The sequence below is a fragment of the Varroa destructor genome, unplaced genomic scaffold (assembly GCF_002443255.2).
Source record: "Varroa destructor unplaced genomic scaffold, Vdes_3.0 BEIS01000002.1, whole genome shotgun sequence".
Taxonomy (NCBI): domain Eukaryota; kingdom Metazoa; phylum Arthropoda; class Arachnida; order Mesostigmata; family Varroidae; genus Varroa; species Varroa destructor.
Genome location: NW_019211455.1, coordinates 47973160 through 47993661, shown reverse-complemented (window position 1 = coordinate 47993661; position 20502 = coordinate 47973160). Strand labels below are relative to the sequence as shown.

Genomic DNA, 20502 nt, shown 5'->3' with positions numbered 1-20502 from the left:
GTTTTCATTTAGATACTCCTAAATTGGAATACACTCATTTAGTTTTTCTAATGTGCAGGTAACTGTCGACTTTAAACGAAACAAACACTTCTCAAATAGAGTAATTACAACTTTTACAGTAAAAAATTCATATTCTTTGAACCACCGGTTGGTCGTTACGTTTAGCAGAATGCTAGTGTGCTATATATAAAATACTATTAAATAAAATGATCTTCTAGCTGAAGACAGGATCCATATTATATCTACTAGGAACTACCTACAGGAACTAAAGAAAAATTAGAATGATCTTGGCGAGGTTTCATATGCTTCGATATGTTTGGGCGCCGTTTGGGCGCCCTAGTAGCTTCGAAGTTGTAGCTGAGCCCTCTGGTAGTTTCCAGGTTAGTAAATGCAGTAGAGCTGAAGTGCATGGAGCACATGAGCGTGGATCGTCGAGGTACCAAATTGACTACGAATATCGTATCCGAATTATGCGTGGCTATGGCAGAATGGAAGTTTTCGTAACACACTAAGTGTGCCAAAAAAAATCAAGCACATGCACACGTATTTTTACATGTTTTAAATTTGAGTTGCTTTTTCCTTCATCGTTTAATATATTCACTCTTTGACCACGGGAAAAAATATTTCTCTGAATCGTATTCCCTGAATAATGACTGCCCATTAAAGGCGCTTCAATGAAATAAGATCAGTGTGATAAAATCATTTTTTGAGTACAGCTGGACGTTTTTATTATACTATAGATCTATAATTGCCTTTGTCACTATCTGTTGTCTTGTTACGGTGGTAAAAACACGTGTGTGCACGCAACGTTTGCCGTTGTTCTGCGAGTGCATGTGGTCGTAGATTTGGACTTCTAACTGTAAGCCAGTGAAGGGAAACCTTTGTTTGAGGGACCACCGTTCTTTATAATACTAGAACGATTAATGACCCATTACTGTTGTCTAACAAGCGGAACAACTTTACAACTTTACTCGGTACTTACTTACCTTACTCGGCTCCGACCTTACTTCAATAACAATTGTCAGTTAAACGACTAACCTTGTGACAATGTCATGTAGGCCGTAAGATATGCTTACAGAGCAGCATATATTCGGGTTATAAAACGTGCGGATAAATTTGATAATATGGAGGTCGCACATTTCTGACCGTTTTTGATTTCTTTTTGCGGACCATGTCAACGTGCTTGTAGAATCAAGTGAAAGGAACTTATTTGTTCAAACATACAATATTCAAATTTAATAAGGATGTATTTGAAAGCGAGAGTAACGGATCATCTACTCAAAAACTTGGAAGTTTCTAACGGAATTAAACTCTTGCGCTTTCTCTGCAAAGTTGAAGTAGTGATGAAGTGTAACGGACATCCCTGTGAAACCCTTCATATTTGTGAAACGGTAACCAACTGCGCATAGGGCAGTCATGTATTTGTTAAACATAGCCTATCGGCCATTTAATGTCTCTTTGCTACAAAAAAAAAACGGCATTTCGAAGTGTCCACCGTCAGCCGGAACCCTTGCAGTGTCTTTCCTTTTTAAGGATTCTGCTTGCTTCTGAATATTGTTTGCTTGAAAAATATATTCGTTTCGTGTATCGATGCTTTTCTATATACAAAGTAAAACTTCCTGAAAGCCACAAAAGAGTACAGTATATAAGCTATTGAGGTCCTGGTCTAGGCTTTGTTTCCAAATTTCGAACAATTTTGTCTATTTTTTCTCAATAGGAGCAGCACTGAGGCGATTCAAGATTAGGACCACAGATGTTGGCCCAGGCACATTCATATCTTGCCTAGATATGCCCGTGTACGAAGTAAACGTTGAATTCCGGTAAGTTTATATATAGAATTGCTTATATAGCTATATTAAGTGACTTTAGTACGCCGTATCGTAGAGTTCTGTTAGCTGTACGTTAGCTTTCGGGGTTGATAGTTGTTGATGCAAACCAGCGGATGCCAGTATAGCTGCGTACAAATGCGTCCTCTGTGATGTGTCTGCTCATCACTTTTTACACTCTAATCTTCATAAAGCGAACCTCCTAAACGAATCCCAAATCGGAAGCGACGCCAGAGGCGCTTAATTCTGACATACCGTATCAGAGTACGGATGAAGACGTAGTTGGATTGGGGGGGCATATCTAATCCTTCGAAGCAACGCATGGACAATGTCGTTAGTCAATCTACGTTGCGTTCAACTAAATGTCTAGTCGGCGGCCATCTTCGCCAGAGGTCTTTTAAGCCGTTACTGGTGAGCTATGCTGGAGTCCCTATAGTTACCTATGAATTGAAAATAGTCGTATGCCAGCACTAGCCCTCCTGCCTGGCAATTCGATTAAAGTGCTGCAACAATAGGAACAAGAGAAATAGTTCATGATGGATAGGCATAGTAGCTTTGGGACGCGCTGTCCCTTAGTGGTTGGATAATGCGACATGGCAGATCGGGCAAGAACTCCGGTGTTTTGCGCGAAATTGCAGGATCCTGGATGACTGATTCATGGGTCTGTTCACCCTCTCACTGTCAACTCAACCACTGCGGAATTAAATACTACTACCTTCATATGCCAACTAAAGCTGTGGATCGTGCACTAATGTAATGCAAAAACGTGCCCTCTAGTGTTCTATTAAACATTACATCCTAATTTCATAGAACATAATAGTGCAATATTGTGACTCCCTGGTTTCGCTGGCAAATTATCATATCGATTATTGTTAATAGCAAGTAATCAGTATTATCATACAATAATTTAACATAAGATTAATAGAAATTGCCTGAAAACTGTATCGTATTTATTAGTAAAAGGTGTTGTTGTTGAAAAGTTGAAAGTTGGGAAAAAACGCTCATGTACATATGGTAGTTCGAAACTTTGAGAGGATGGTAGAATCTCGGCATGGAAACTATAGGATAGCATTACCTGCAAGCTAGCAGTGTGTATATATATATATATATATATATATATATATATATATATGATCAGCAGAGACCTAATCTACCGAAAGCTGCCCTTTCTTGAACATAAATAGTAGTTAAAAAGCCTAATATGGGCTTCAATTGACACAGCTCATTTTTCATCCTTAAATTTCCTTTTCAACCATGTTACGGCGGAAAATCAAATCTCCGAGAAGCTGAAACTTCGTCCTTCTGCTTAGTAGTATTCCATAAACGCTAACAGAGTCAGTACGATACTGGAACAAGATTTACTTGTGGTGGGTAATGAGGCAATATTTTTTTTTAAGTTAGCGGATTTTTTAGCTAGAATACCTGCTGCTTTTGCAGGTATCGATTATCGAACTTTTATCATACCAGAGAGAATCTTTTATAAATTAGTTATTTTCGCTATTTAAACATTATTCGGAAAATAGCAATGGTGGCTCCGATGGGTATCTTCTAAAGATAATTACTATTATCTTTAGATACTATAAATAGATATACTATAAAAATATGCTATGATTAACGGCAGCCATTCCGACCACCCATTGTGGTATCAACAGCTTATTTAGCTAAATAGCTGATTTAGAATCATACAAAGATACTCGATTGTGTCAAAAATTCTACACAATATGGGGGACTACGTAATTGAGGCTTGTTTCAGTCTTTCATACAATAATTTCCTCTACACGTGCACGTAACCACCTTGAAATTAAGACACTACTCAGAATATTGTAGTCTACTTTTTTTTTTTAATATAATATCTACAGAGTCACTTGTTTTCAAAAATTCTCAAAATTACTTGGCGAAAATGAGAATTATATTATAGCTCCTATGATCCTTTGCAGAGAACGTTTTTGTTGTTACCCTCTCAAAAATTCGTTTGAAAATCGAAAAAAATTGAAAAAAATCGAAAAGTGCGTTTTTTCGAAAACTCAGGGCAAAGATGGGTGTGCTAATTGCACACTATTTATTATTATATTTCGTCTAAAAGTCGGTGTTTAGTTGACTCCTGAAATAAATGAAAATCCTTAAAAGGATCGGATGCTGTGCAACGTTGGCTAGATCAAAGAATATGAGTAGTCTCCCACAAAGATATGATGAAGCGGATTTAGCAGGGACAGTTTTGTAATGTATACAAAACACAAAAATGGAAAGCATATTAAACTAAAATACCTATTCCATATGATGCCAATGGTATCGAACTTCGTGAATGCAGGGCCTTCTAAGAAAGTGACTTCAAGCGTGCGAAGGCGTGATATAAATGATGAAGCCATCGCTCTACCTGCCATTAAACGAATATAGTATGATTTTTAGCTTCCATGTTTTGATCTTGATTCTCCGTATCATAAATACAGCTAATGTTTCTCGTCTGACCTTTTTGTTCTAAGCCGTACTTAAATGAAACTAGGTTCACGAACAAGGTTCAGTCCATAAAATTGTTACTACTGCTGCTGCTGCTACTCGTTTACCCGATCAAAAGTTCCTCTTAATTTTCTAATTCATATACTACGAGGTTTGGTGTGAAATTCGTCTATCAAATTGAAAATCAAAAGGTACTCTGTAAGTGTAGAGTGAAATGAGATTGATAACCGTTTATCTAAATATCATTCTATTGTATCTCTAAAGGAGACTGTTATTGCGGAGCTTCCTGTTCTCAACGCCTGCGCCTAGTAAACTCGGACGATCAATCCCATCGAAATCTGCTGCTGGATAACATTTAAATTCACGATTCTGGCTGACCTGTACGGAAGTACAACCGATTGATGCTATCAATTAGTCGTTAATAAATAAATGTATTATCAGTAATACCGGATCCGGATTCATAGAAAAAAAAAAAGCTTGCATAAAAAATCAGCCAGTATTTGTATCTCCTCAACTTCAGACACGTTTCCATCTCACGTAAGCAAACACCTTACAACATAGATGATTTCTTAGTGGTTGGCTTTCATTTTTATATATGCATTCATATGTGGTCTGATACTTTAACATATTGAAAGGTGCTATTTCGATATGTCTAATAGACTTTTCATTATAGACAGGCATTGCGCAGCTAACATATAGATTGCGAAACTATATGATACATTGTGTGATCGATTGGCAATTACGACTTTTCATTTAGTGTTATTTGATCTAAATATATGGAGCAAGTACGAGGTTTCAAGCATGCTATATATCACCCATATTAGGAAAGTTTTTTAGCTCGCATATGTATAGTCTTCGATACGGCAGTCATGCTATTCTCCGATGCAAGGCCTACGACCATGTGTACATCTGTAACTTGGGTTTATTTGCAACAATGCCAGGTCCAGTGGCTTTTAGCCAAGTTCTGAAGGAAGAAGGTAGCAAACTGTTCCGCTCAAGTACCGAAACTTTCATTGCGGAAATGCTACGTATAGTTCTTTAACGCCTTCTAAAGACTTTAGTTTTTTTTTTTTTATTAAAGTAGGAAAAGGTAACAGTCGAGAGGAAAACGTGGGAAAATGTAAGTTTAGCGCAAATGATCCAAATTAACTCTATTTTTCAGCAAATCGAAGCTGTGTGAAGCTAAGCTTTAATATGACAAAAAAAAACTTGTTCCTCTATTGGCCATAGCCGTAAGTTTTTATAGTACTCCGAGCTCCACCAATTGGAATCTTGCTCAGCTACCGTTTAAGGAGTGCTACAACGATATACGTTACTTCAATATGTTCTACTTTTTATTTTCGCATGTAAACGTTTGTCTTACCGAATAAGTGGTAGTGCTCGGTCTAATAATGAACAATCCAGATGTCTGCTTGACTGATGTAACCGTTGCTTGTTAAACAATTTCAAATGATCGATTTGGATTTCCCTACGTATTGGCAACGCAATTGAAATGTACAATCGAATCCTGCTCAGTGACGAAAGAAACCCTCAAAGAAACAGTCACTTTGTCCCATAAGTCAACTTGATACGCTATAGTATAGGCGGTCCGTTACGAGACTGCATAAAACAATTGTGATATACATCGTACACTGGCACAGTTACATTGAAGAACCATCGACTAATAAATACTCCGATCTCATCTTTACGCATGAAGCTGAAGTAGTATCGATGTCATATATTCTGATACAAGGCATTTTACTGCTTCTTACGTGATGCTAAGTGCTTTGTGATTTCTAGATATTACCGTCCCCTTTACAGATATACAAACCCGTTCCGAAGAACGCGACCGTTTACTCTGCTTCGACGGTTTCAGTCAGAATGCCGATCTTGTGATTAGTCTTCTTTAGAATTCGCTATGATCACTAAACAGTAGATCGTTGTATTATTGATATTGATGATGGTGACAAGCGTGCTGACGTTGATGGGGTATTTAGGTAAATACAATCGATCATGCCCAGCCTCGATTATTTTCATTGTTATTTTCCCAACTTCGTTTTTTTTTCCCAACTGTTTCGGGTAACGTGTAAAGAGTTAATCGTTTGTCGCTTAATTTAGGGTGGAAATAGACTAATCAAGATTGATCAGTCGAGTTCGTAAGTCACTCATGTCAATTAGCTTTAAGGACAAAAAGGAATTGATAAAAAAATTCTAATAGACAATGAATTACCAATGTGAAATGTATTACTGGTCAGAACAATGAAACGGTCCAGCTGGATAGTCCACAGCAACTACTGACAGAACAATTGCTCTTACCCCCGTCCCCCGCCCCAGGGTCTTCACTTCGATACAAACGCTGCTATTCATAAATAATCACTGAGTCATGTGGAACCGCCATCGAGGAGTTCTGTCGAGGGCCCCACGCGTAACAATTGTTATGAGTAACGATATGCCGATCGTTGCATGGATCCTGCAGTCGTCAAACAAAATAACACTAAGCTAATTTATACGCAGCTTTTATAGCGTACGTAACAGAATCTCCGTCAGGCTATTAGAAGCGGACTACCGATTCTTATTCAAGTATCAGAGTATCGGGTACGCAAACAAAATGACTAATTTATAACTTATCTCCTAACGCAAGTAAATGCTGCCGAGTTTATGGCAAAGAGGTTTACGACCAGACGACTTGGTTATTCCTTCAAAAGTCCTTCAAACTAATAGTTAGCATTTAGATAGCAATAGATCGAACAAAACAATAGACTAACGAGCACAGCTTTAGGCTCTCTTTGTCCTGCAGTAATAGCCAAAAAAAAAAGTTGGTGGGTAAATATAAATGTTCGAAGGCTCATTTTGTTATTAGTGGTGACCTTGTGATGTTTTAGGTAGATCGTACGGAAGATTGACGACGAAGCTATCATTTGTCATTTATGGCATGGATATCATTAGTTTCAATAGCGCTAATGCTGTCCGAGATTCCCTAAGCCTTCTGTAACGAAAGCGTTATTTTAATAACAGACTCCATTTGATGTTCTGTAAACAGTTATTCAAAACGAAGTAGCACGATGCAATGCGTCTTCGATGAAATTAGGAAACCCTCTAAAATCCATACCGATACTGGATGGGATACAAGTACCGATAATAAAATTTATGGACACGTAAGCATTGATGCATTGATGGCTACAGGGCTATGGTCTGCAAAAGATGCATACCTTTCATCGTTCTTATAAGCCTGATATATTCTCCCTGCAAATAACATTGAAAGGCGTGAGGTAGCATCTAGGAATACTAAGTTACTGTGGCTTGAGGCGATGCTTAAAAACGTAACTTCACTATCAAATCTCAGACTGAATTATCGGAATTATTCAATAAAATATAAAATTGGTTTAATGCTCTAGATTTTTGTAGCCTAATATTGCCTGTGGGTGCAACAAGTTTATAAAGTTGTTACTGAGCTTTTGAGATGCATTTGGGCACAGTCCTTGGTTCCTCCTGCGGTTTTTGTCTTATTGTTTCAACGGACTTTATGGGCTTGGGAACAAAATAGTCATACGGGTCATTCTTTAGAGGAAATCGCTTTACGTATATGTCATTCGTTAAATTCTCTGATGAACGATTTACATCGAAAAGGGTTATTTTTTCTGAGGAAAAATCATGTCCCCTCGAGCCCTGACTTCAGCCGTCTCATGCTTGAAGCATCAACTAAAAGGTTTTCAGTAAGTTCGCGAGATATATCTCGATTCTGAAGTATATCAAATGACAATATCGAACCATACTATACTAAAGTTATCGATGTTTAGCAAATTCACAAGTTACCGGAACAAAACAAGTCCACTGGACCTTTTTTGACACCATTCGTGCGCTCCAGCTTTTGACTAAGCTGACTCATTTCAACCTTCCTCAGAAGGTTAGCACACGATACCTCTAATGGCAGAGAAATATTACTTCGTTTAATGGAATGAACAGATTTAAATATGTTAACGATGGACCGTATGTCAATTCTTCTCATCGCATCTGTTGCACAGCGCTAGATTTGTTCGATCTGAGTTTAAAAGAAAGGCATAATATGCCAGTTTAGACCCGGTACATCCGACGGGTGACAGCTCCATGCTGATGGCGATGTAAAAATCGAATTTTATTTCCCACTCGACAATGTTTCTACGTCGGAAAAAATGATCGCCAATTTTATTGCAAGTTTTTTTAGGACAAAATAAGATCCTATAGATGGGGGTTGCAGCAAAAGCTGGTAAAGTAATTTCAAGCCTGAAAATTGACCTGCATCATTCTTAATGCGAGGTTGCAAATAGCATTTGTTGCTAAGAATGACCAGAGATTCAGTCATGGATACAGGCTTTGTATATATATATACATTTGGATCTACATTTGGATATGCATTTGTATCACTTTGCTCTATACTATATCTTGGACCCAAGTGATTTTTAACAAAAAAAAGTATAATTTTAAACACACATTCAAAAACACGGAAGAAAGCAGTTGGTGCGTCTAGCAATAATATGTGAACGTAAGAAAATTCGTAATCGGGTAGAAATTGGTCTAAATAGCATTTAGAAAGCTTATTTGGGTCAATTTTTCCTAGAACTCGTTTCGGAGAACGTAGATTTTTTTGCGAAAACTTCAATGCTATAATACTTTTCAAAGTAAACGGAATGTGAGCGATGCACCGTAACTATTTGATTTAGCGCGTGACCCATGCTACTGAACTAGGGTCGAGTAAATTAAATCAATCTTAAAGTTCATTAAAATCTAACAAAATGTGAGCATTGTTATAGCCGAGAACGAGATCATTAAGCGTAACATCAAGCGCTAACAAAAAGCTCAAGTTCTATGAAATAATTACTTATATCTATTAATAACGCGTTCATACACACAAAAACATCGAATATTATTATATGTACTCAGTACAATTGTACGTATATAAGATGTTTGCGTTTGTGTGCTTGTACAGAGACATTCTGCTAGTAGTTCCTCCTACAAGTCTTTCACTATCGGGATCTTTTTCATCGGGTTAATTTACGATGAGCTTTCGCGAGCGAGTCAACAATGAATATGCTACAAGGACTCGCCCGATTGTCGCCGATCTTGTACTTCGCCTTCTTTCCGCGATTGGCGTTTCCGCTCATCATCCGTATCAGATGTATGTCAAATCCAGCATGATGGCTTGCCATTGATTTGAACAAGTAACACTATTCAAATTGATGTATTTGCTTATTTTCTTTGCGTTTTCGTGTTCAAATGCCATACTGTCGTCAAGTTTCAAATATGTACACTTGCAAGAAAAATGTTTTTTAAGAAATCATTCCTCATTCATCAAAATTTTCGAATAGGGCTTGAGTCCAAATTCGAATGAGAAGATTCGGTTATGAAGGATACGACATACGAAAAGAAGAACTTGTAAAAAAAAGCTTTGATGACCTACGTAAGATGGCTAAAGTGTGTGCTGTCTACGGCATAAAAACATATTAAAGGTAACAGTTAACTATTCGAGAAAAATCCTAGGATAAAGATATAAAGCCTGAGAACATTTTTGCGTTTCTGAGCGCCAACGGCCGAGCAAAGCAGCTTCGTTCGATCCTCGACGTCAGTAAATTAACGCCACGAAAAAGAAAAGAAGGAAGAGTATCCGATGCGCTGATATGCTTCATTTAAAGCATAGTAGGGTTGAGAAATACGTCCGTGTTAGCCGATGATTAAACATAGTGATGAATAGACCTACTGGAAATGCAAAGCAATGATGGAAAGACACTCAAGAGTTGAGTATTTTTATAACGAAATAAAAGCCTATTTATAATTCTTTAGCCTCTTGTGACAAAGCTTTAACTGAATAAAAATGTCACAAAGAGCAAATTGAGACTCCACAGGGCTGCTGTAACGAAACCAGCTTATTTCATGATGATTACCGTTAAGGATCACCGAACCCGCCGTTATGACTCAAGCCAGACATACGGATGAAACTAGAACGCGTTTATGCACCACCCCATTTCCATCAGTTATAGCAGAAGATAACAGGATTTTCCATAATGGATTTTGGATCGCCACCTCTTCATATTTTTCTGTTATTGCAGATTCGTTTATGTGTTAGATGAACATAATTAGGTTCGTCCTGTTTTTTTGAAAGGCGAGGGCCACAGTTAACCGTTTGCAACGTAAATGCAGTCGCCATCATCGTCTCTGTGTTTTAGAGTCTCCTCATTCCATTTTCGCGACTTTATTGTCCACAAACGTCTACATCTAGTCGTTTCTGCTGGACGCCTATCTCTCTCTGTCCTTCTCTTACTTGCCCTATAGCTTTTGCCTCCAGACTGCAGCCCTTCGGACAGGCAACCTGTGTGATCTTGTATCAGTTTGGCCAAGATCTCTCAGAGAAAACGTTCGTTGTAAGTCAGAGAGTAACCAAAACGTGACCAGCGTTCACTATAGCGAATTAGTCGTGCGGCAAGGTCGGCATGTCCAAGGTGCTCGTCCTACAAACAGTCAGCCGATTAAACTCTAGACATCCGCGGGTCGAACTTTTTGCTCAGCCGTATACAGGACACAATAGTAGCCATGTAAAATAAAACTGGCTACCTTTATGCACTATTAAAATAGGCCGTTGAATACATTTGAAGTTGCCTCGTTTAGTTTAAGCGACTCTTGGTGCGCACAAGTTTGACGCACCCCTTCAACGAAGTTCTGGTTCTGTTACACGATACATCGTGTTTATTTTTTGTGTCCAGCATCACTCGCAATGAATTAGTTGTTTATCCTAAATTATACACAGTAACGTCCTTGTGCTTACGGACGATGATTGTAGCCTGGTACCTGGGCCATGATGACACGATGTGAGGTTAGGAAGAAGCTGCATTTCTATCAGAAACAAAAATATCTATCTCTCCGTTTAATAACTTAGCCATCTTTGTCCGCCATAAGTGACTGCAGCCAGCGTAAATAACGGATCAGTGTAAATGCTTGTAGCGGTTAGGCCATCATGCAAATGCTAGGAGCTAGTATCAAGAAGATTAACTTCATCGCCTACCGGATCTCTTCCAAGTTCAGACAAGCCGTGCTGGAGTCGTACGTTTAACAATAGAGAGTTTAACACAAACAGTGAATTAAGCTTTGCGAATGCAGGAGGATTGTTTGCGGAATCGCTTAAAAAAATTGGAGAATTTCCTTCCTACCGCCAAGATGGACGCATACCAATACATACATACATGAGTTGTATGAATACAAAGAGATCGAAATAGCGGATGCACGGCGAAACTGCGATACACTATCAAGAATGCATAGGACAGCGGCACGTACTAGCGTACCCATCTCCCCATGCATCAAAGAAGAAATCGAATATGGGTGTTAAGTTCAAACCTAATCAAGAAACTCTGTGATATAGCCTGCTGTTATATGATTATACTAGACTGTGTGTAAGTGATTTTTCTCCGTCGTTTGTTACGCCGTTACTGATCACCATCTGACAGGTGACTATGATTACTGCTATTGCAAATGACACATTGGTAGCATCATTAGAATTAGCGGTTCCGTGTGTTGTCTGGAGATTGTTTCAGCCGTTCACAGCTGTCAAATAATTTTTTATCATGACACGTTTCATTGTATGAGATATTCTTCAGCATCATGACGATTCAGCGTATCTCGAAGGTGTTACTATTCAGTCGGTTCCTTCTATATGGATAAGTTTTTACACCGTCTGATCTATGTGCGACAGCATTGATTTTACATACAGTACGGCACATCGTACCCCAGCATATGCCTTGGCTAAACATCAAAAACCAACTACAGTTACGCTCGAATTGTCTAGGCAAAGATCGTTGTTATCTCTTTTCTATCTAATCATACCGTCTTTCAAATCGTCGTAAAACCTTCCCGTGCAGCATTTAATGTGAAGATTAGAACACGGTAAATATTGTGGAAATATATCTACTTTTGTTGGATTTCTAAGGATCTTCTGCGCTATCCTTTGTTAGCGGCTATATTTTTCGTTCATTGATACCCGGGTTGGGGTTAATGTAAAAGCGTGACGGCTCACACAGAACTTCTAAATAAAAAACGTTTTCTTTGACAAAGCTAAGTAAATGTGATGTTATCGTATTGTGTTGTCACATTGGTTGATTGAAGGAATCAAAAAAAGGCGATAAAAGGGCTGAAAATATTAACTTCGTATGCTATTCAATCCCACGTGACGAAAATCATGTTCAGGTAGGTTCGGTTACGCCTGCAAAAAAAAGGACCCTGTTACAGCCAAGTGGTCCAAAAAAAGAGAACATATCAAAATAATATGAAAACTATAAGAAAGTCACACGTACACATTCCGTTTCAAAAATATCCTAAAGATACCTATTGTCCATTGGGTGTAATTCCGTATGAGGGCTTTTAATCTCGCTAGCCTTGCAGCTTGTCATTGGTATACTTACGCAGTACTCCTGGCATCATCTCCTGAAGCGAGGCAAGCTACTACCCCCGTGGCGAGTATTCTTCACAGTAAAGAGGAGGAATTGGCCAGTGAGTGGTGGGACGAAAAAAAACGCGAAATAATCAAATCGCAAGGTTAATTAAGTCGAGATATTTTTCCATACGCTGCCAGGTCTCTCCACGCAGCTTCCGCGGCCCTTTAGTCTGCTCATGGAATGCAAGGGGCATACCACTCTGTCTTAAGGGTTGACCACGAATCGAGTTGTTTACCAACGATTGGCTCCTCTCAACACCGTGGCGTCTAAACAGACTATCGACATCCCACTAGGTACATGCTAAAAGCAGGTAGCATCTGTAGAAAATAAATAATGTTGCTGGCAACGGCCGTGACCAAAGCCCAACAAAATAAAACTTTTAAGTTTTGCGCCCACTTTCAAAATTGCTGTCATCTCCATAGCTCATTTTTTCAAAAAAAAAAAATCGGCTTTTAGCTTTTTGTCGGAAGACCTTCACTCATTCAGCAGAGGATCTGGGCATTATATATATATATATATATATACCAGAGAGGTCATATCGTTGAAAAAAGTTTATCCTTAAAAGATTTTTAAAATGTAATTTAGGAGTAGATGTACACTTGCCGGATACACAGCTATGCAGTACTTGAACGTGACTACAGGTCAACTGTCTTCTGTGGCGGAGTCATGTGGGTCACGGTTAGTTTGACGACTGGCGCAGGTCATGGATACATAAGTTTGATACTGAAGACAATGGTTTTCTGAATTAATCATATATATATATATATATATATATATATATATATATATATATATATATATATACACATAATATGAGGCTGGTAACCTTTTGAGTGTATTTCTTAATGGAGAGAAGGGGTTGTGGTTGGAGGAATCGTTAAGTAGTACCGATTACCTTTCTCTGCTTTGGATACACGACGCGTTGTATGTACCGATTGAATGATTCAATGAGATCATCTGAGTAGTACATGCTTGTATTGATTGAAGTTAATAGTGTACTGAAATGGATCACAGTCGACAGACATATTTCATTTGAAAAGTCCGAATCACCTTCCAGCGATGATAGTGTGGTTCCATTAATAGAACAATAGGATCATGCGAAGCTACCTAGCCTTAATGAGGCGACATTAATACGTTTTTACGTCAATACGGTTTTGGTTTTTGAGTTCCGGCATCTTCTTCCTCCTCTTTCCTGGTCCCCAATATTCCGACCTCCGTTCTTGAAACGTTCGTACCATTAACGTATTGTACTCTGTAAAATCATAGTTTCATCGTTACCTATTAGGCTCCTGATGGGCGTCTCTGTTTACGTCGGCATTTATGTAGACACGCTCATAAATGACGAAAGTCACATGAATCATATTAATAATACAACGTTATATCGTGGCTTGTCTTGATTTCAAGAACGGTAGTAACCCTAATATAATAACTGTGTGTGATTATTGAAGGTAATTTCTAATACACTTGTCAAGCTACTCTGTAACACCGCATTGCAGTAGAAAAGCTCGGCGCCATTAAGGCTCTTAATAGGCTAAACAATAACGATTGTAGTCGGAAAGCGTTTGTCCCTGTTTGGCTCTCTCTATTGCGAAAATTGTATCGTACCACATATAAATATATATTCACTAGGCATTTATCGATAAAATAACTTACAGCATGCGCTACGTTCAAGTTGAGGCTGATTTTGTCCTAGAGACATTATTTGCGCAACAGAACTATGCCAGTCTAAAATTAAAATACGGCTGAGAACAAAAGTCAAAACAATTATTTCAGCTAAATTACACGAGCCGCACGAGAGAGAAGTTGAATAGCGTTACGTGAAAATGGCTATTGCCACCCTATTTTCACTTTGGCTTGAATTGTACAGCCAGCCTTACCGGGTTACATTTCTAGATATTTATAACTATAAGAAATACAATTACATTGTGACACGCACGAAATTTTAGACCGATAAGGCATCATTACTACGTAAATAAATATCGCAAGTACGGAACTGTGTTGAGCGTACAGCGCCCTGTTCTAGCTGTACACCTGTCACCTATATTAATTAGGGGGTAATGGTAAGGGTAATGTTAAATGGTTCACATATAACGACTCCTAAATAAGTTACGTATTATTAATATAAGTTATACATACGCTGTGAATTTTTTGAATTAATTCTTGTTACGCAGCAAAAATAAACCATCATTTTATTAAATAATCAATATATATATATAGATTACAAATAAGAATTAATTTAGGTTTTATGTAGGAGTATGATTCAATGTCAGGTGCGCTAATTCAGTGTGCCCATTTGATAAGTGAAAGTAACAAATATTCGAATCAAGCACAAAGGGAGGTTTATTAAGCGCGCCTGGTTGAGCCATTTCATGCAACTCCATGCACCTAATAAGGGGTACCTCTCCAAAGGCTGCCTAAAAAAACTAGCGAACATACTACCGCCCCATTTGCCTAGAGGTAAAGCGACTGTTACATAAAACTTGTATAGATTTCTATTAGTATTCCCTTCGCCGATCGTTTAATCGAATAATGGTTTAAATGTAACAAGAATCCATATCATTTACAGTACGTATGTAACTTGTCTCAATAATACGCGTATCTTTGCTGACACTTACTTTTCGATGGACTGAAGGCCTTCGATGTCAAAATACCCGGTGCTAAGAGAACAGTCAGCTGTAGAAAAATAGGCCAAAGACATTCTGCCCAGTGAGCTAAGAAAGGTCAACGCCTGTCTTAGCGCAAATCGTCTTAGCGAGCTTCTAGATAAAGCTCTGGTTCGAAGCATTTATTCACGATTTACCATAAATGATCGTTCTGTCTGACGTAAACCGTAAGGTACGGCAGTCGTGGTTAGGACAGTCAGCTCTGGTTATTGGCTATTGTAACGTCCATCACGCTGGCCTCCAGCTTAAGATGGCTCATGAACACCGAACTGATGCTTACATGCTCATGAAAAAAAGGCGACAATGTGATGCTTCATAAAGCTGATAAACGGCTGGACAAAAAGCGATCGTTTAAACTTGTTGAGTTTTGTCTTGTTCTAGATTTGTTCATAGCGCAAAGCTACGATAACGACACGGAGGGGTGCGGCTTTGTAAATGGACCTCCGAGTCAGACGCCTTGCTTACACAGAATTTGGTTCGTAGATCCTTATTGCCTCTTCACTGTTTGTTTTTATGCCACCCGCTCTTTCTTGTACACAAGGACCATTAGCATGAATGAACTGCTCAAACGTACATATTTGGAAGCATATTATGTGCTCGCCGTCAAGTCCGTCGACGCTATGGTGGATATCTTTTTGCCTGACAATGACGATTAAGACTTGGGTATTGCGATTGCGTCTGGGATTTTTAGGTTTGGTGCATTCAGCGCTACCTCAATGTTCGGCCCCGTGCCCCAAATGCACTTGTAGGGACTACCCCATATATTTTCAGTTAGAGGAAAATCCAAAATAACTTTGTTAAATGCTGTCTGATTACTGTTTATTAAATGCCACAGACATAGTAAAAACTTGATTGCCTGACCTGGTTGCCGATCCTATGTTAGGCTAAAGACTGTCCCTGAACAATAATTATGGTCTATACCGTTATCAAAATGTCAGTTTTTATAAAACTATAAAAAAAAAGGACCCAAATCCTGCCAACGTACTACGCAAACGTCCGTACATATGATACCGTATTTTATCATTGATATGAACGCAAGCTCTATACCTACGCAGTGCCTGTTTCTGGTATTGACTTGGAAAACAAAAAGGTGAGATTTGCGATTATCAGGTTGTTCATCAGGCGAGTCATAAGGTGGATGATACTACCCTCGATCTCAACGATTGTTGGACTTGCAACCATAATATTTCTTCCTCAATACAGCGGCAACCATGGCTGCACTTGTCTAAATATTTAGAAAAAATCCTACGATTACCTTAATCGAACCTGGGTATACATTTAGTAATATCCTTGGATCAAAAATGAAGGAAGTTTTTGTGTCGGATTGTCTAATCGAAATAGCTAAAAAGAAACTTCGAACTTCCATATTGGCATTTGATCTCCGTGTATAGAGAAGGTATCGGTTTGGAGAAACCTTACCGCTAGGTAGGTACAAAGACGACGTGTACTTGAACGGGCTTCACTAATGCAGAATAGCGAGATGAAAAGCTGCGGTGAAGGGTGTCGTTTGTCATGCTTGAACGTTTGGTAATTGTCTGGACTGGAAATCGTTTTCCCTTAACGCTGCTACTGCTTCTACCTTCGCTAAAGTATTGCCTTCTAAGAGTTTCTGCCTTCTACAGACAAAGGTCTTATGTCCAGCACTAAAAATAGTAAGAGCAAAGGGGCTAGTAAATGCGTAATTCTCCGTGTGCGAAGATGAGCCTAGTAATGGACATGACGCCTCGGGCTATAGGAGCAACAAATGAGCTAAAAAAAAAAAACGTTCAGTGTCACAGTCTGTTTTCGTTGACGTCTACAAAGTATTGAGCTTCGAATCGAAGATCGAAAATGTCACAATATATCATACGCCCGGTTCCGTTACAACCATCGTTAAGGACATCAACTATAGCTGATTCTCTAGAACGAAGGAATAAGAGATACTGGTAAGCGGCTTTCGAGCGAGAAACGAGTGATGACTAAACAATCGATGCGTTCTAGTTGTGCGGTAAAATATATGTGAATGGTAGCAGGCCATCGTACCTTAATGCATTTCACCAATTAACATAACACAGTGGCCTCCCCTTTCGAGCAGTCGAACACTTGATCGTTCAAGCAAAACCGTAAGTTTGACGGATACGTCATCTACGTCCACACTGCATCTTTTCAATTTGACTTAATTTTATCTGCAACATGGTAGCTCATTTTGACGTTTGGTTCATACTTAACCCGAACGCCGAGTCCAGCATTTCGTAAACCACTATCATTGTTAATCATTTTACACGTGCTCTAGCTGATGTAAGTGGATCAATGCACCTTAGCCATGCAAGGTTCATAGGGAACGAGCCGAAATGATGTCTTATTGCCATTAACTGTGCATTTACCTCAACTACCGACGTCCCCAAATGCCTACAACTATACAAAGACAGAGTAAAAAGATATACTATTTTACAATGAGAACGTTGATATACCATAAATATGATTTTTTTTTTTTTTTTTTTCTAACCTTAGTCATGACCGGCTTATATGGCCTGAGCAAAGCAGGCTTGCTATGCCAAATATTTCTCCATTCAAAATACAACGTTCTATAAAATCCAAGGGCCTTCTATACGAGACACGGTATGAGACGGTGAACGAAATTTTTTACTACGTTTTACAACGTAAGTTTTAGATATATACATTGTATGTACACGCTGAATCTTTTAACGCGTGGATATGCATGCACCAGGTGTGATATTAGCATAATCAGGGTGTTCACAGAGTGACGAAACTTTATTGAAGACCTACTAGCACTTGACAATTTTAAAGATGTGTTTTTGCGCATATTTTTTGTCCTCTGTTCAATAAATACATATTACGGTATGTACGTTTGTCCTGAAACAAAGAAGGAGTACTCGAGTGACGTCATATTTTCGCAAAAATTTTTATTGAATAGCCAGAGTTTGACGGGCTCTGAAATACGTATTTTTTTTCGCTTACTTTTAGAGGTCGGAATGTATCGTAAAATAAATATCATAATAAAATAACTTCTAACTGAACAAAAGGGAATAAACGAATGGAAAGATAGCGTTGCAATCATCACGCTTTACCTATCCTCGAATAGGGCTGCGTAACCACCAGAACACGCTGCGTTATCTATTCCAGGTTGAGCCACTAGAATAATACCATACTATTTCCACAACCAGAAGTAATTCGGAAAGTTAAATCACTCTTTTGGACGTACATTGGTAAGTTAAACATTTTTGCTCAATGAGATAGCTTCCCTTTTTTTAGCGATTCCCAAGGGAATTGCCGATCGAAGAGTCGTTAATATATATATATGATCACCACTGCGTGTGATCTGAATCGTCGAATTTAAGGGGGTGTTTCTTTAGAACGTTAATAGGGATAGCTTGAGTGTTTTTGCTAGCTGGATCATTATATTACAGGTACATGCACCCCTGACTCATTTGAGGCTGGGAATAAAAGCTTTAGCTAAATCGCATCTGTTTTAGATGATTTGTAATCAAAAGTCAGATATTTCAAAAAGGATTGCTTCTGTATGTGGCTATAATTACTATTACCTCGTTTCGTTTGAGCTTCGTCCATCTAAAATTATTCCTAGAACCTGTTTTACAATCGGAATATGGCATTCTGCAGTGTAATGTTTAATATATTTAGAAATTCATTTTATTAAATAACATTTAATTCGAGAAAAGTACACTTTAAAACTCCGTGGGCTTGACACGTATGATACGTGATCAAATAATGATTCTAACTGCGGGCCCGACCGACTAAGCTGGCTACAAAAACCCAAGGATTACAAGGGTTATCATTGACGTACATTAAGCAAAGAAAACATGGTTTTCCTTGTAATATACTAGTCTTGCCAAACTGTAATCCGAAAAAAAAAGGGTTCGGCACGTAGTAGTTCCCGTTAACGACACAACAATGTCCTAACGTTGGTCTGATATCAAAATTATTTACCTTATTTTTTTCTAATTTAACAAAATTTATATTAAAATTATTAATATAGGATAGGTTATTAATAATGTAGCTTTTGATACAGTTAGTCTGTACGCATGTACGACTTAGCCAATCTATAGTATTCCTGGAAATTTCGAAGATCATCTTGTAGTTCATACGCGGTTTCAACTCGGACGCAATAAGACCGTCAATGATTATGTATTTTCTCAACAGCCTCTACTCAGGCAGGTATCAGACTATTCTTAAACTATAGCGCACAATGACACTTATCCGCATAGTAAATATGATTGAATTGTCCCTTTTGCGTGAATGATGCAGCTGATTACAGAGATTTCTAGCACGAGAAAGCCCAGGTTATGTAAACGAGTGACTTTTCTGAAACATAACCTTACTTCATGACATGATATAATATAAAGTCATGTTTGCTATATGACTTTGTATTATAATCTTACGGATCGCGTTACGTTGTTAACGTACAATTTTATTCCTTCTTTCTCTCTGCTGATACATTTTTTGCTTTTGTCAACTTAGTGCAACCTAAGTGCACACGGCTGTACTAGCTCGCATTTTTGATTTTTGGCATTTTAAGCATATAAACATTTTCAACAAGGACGTCACTCCTTCGGAGGGCAAAAGAATTGACGAAGCATATTTTTTTACCTATGTGCTTTGACTCAGATTGATTCATTTATTAAATCAGATAGTGCGTCATATTAGTTTCTGATAGCATCTGAAGACAGCACTCACTCCTTATTGCGATACCTACTTTTTTTTCACAGAACGAAAGTACCTACCATGCAGAGACAGTGGCATGCTTACAGATCGAAATAGATAAACTAATCGAATGTTATACTGTACCTTATAATGTGTATACCTGTTATACTGCTTATTATAATTGTCTAGCGTTTTCTCGAAAGAGGCTTCCGCTGCCATTGAACGACCGCCCCGTCCGTAGCCCTAGCCAGCACCAATCTCCATCATAAGACCTTCACGAATTTAGGTAGGCTACTTCCCCAACACATCTTCTATGGTTCACTCTAAAATATTTATACCGGAAGGTCTAGGAGAAGAGGAAGTCCAATAGAGGCGGCTTCAACGAAAGCCGTTCGAAGGTCGGCCGCCGGCGAACCAGATCGAATCGAGCAAACCCAGTTGTCCCCGTCCTTATCAAGGCTAAAGTCT

At 38.5% G+C, this 20502-nt stretch overlaps 1 protein-coding gene across 2 annotated transcripts in view; it reads left to right on the top strand.

Annotated features, from left to right (window-relative positions):
- LOC111243973 (uncharacterized) overlaps window positions 1-5024 on the top strand; it is a 74447-nt gene extending 69423 nt beyond the window's left edge. For both annotated transcript variants that reach the window (XM_086978937.1, XM_086978938.1), the window contains 2 exons: window positions 1718-1820; window positions 4545-5024. In XM_086978937.1, the coding sequence (XP_086835063.1) occupies window positions 1718-1745 (28 nt within the window). In that variant the 3' untranslated portion in view covers window positions 1746-1820; window positions 4545-5024. The remainder of the gene's footprint in view (window positions 1-1717; window positions 1821-4544) is intronic.
- The last annotated feature ends 15478 nt before the right edge of the window (window positions 5025-20502 follow it).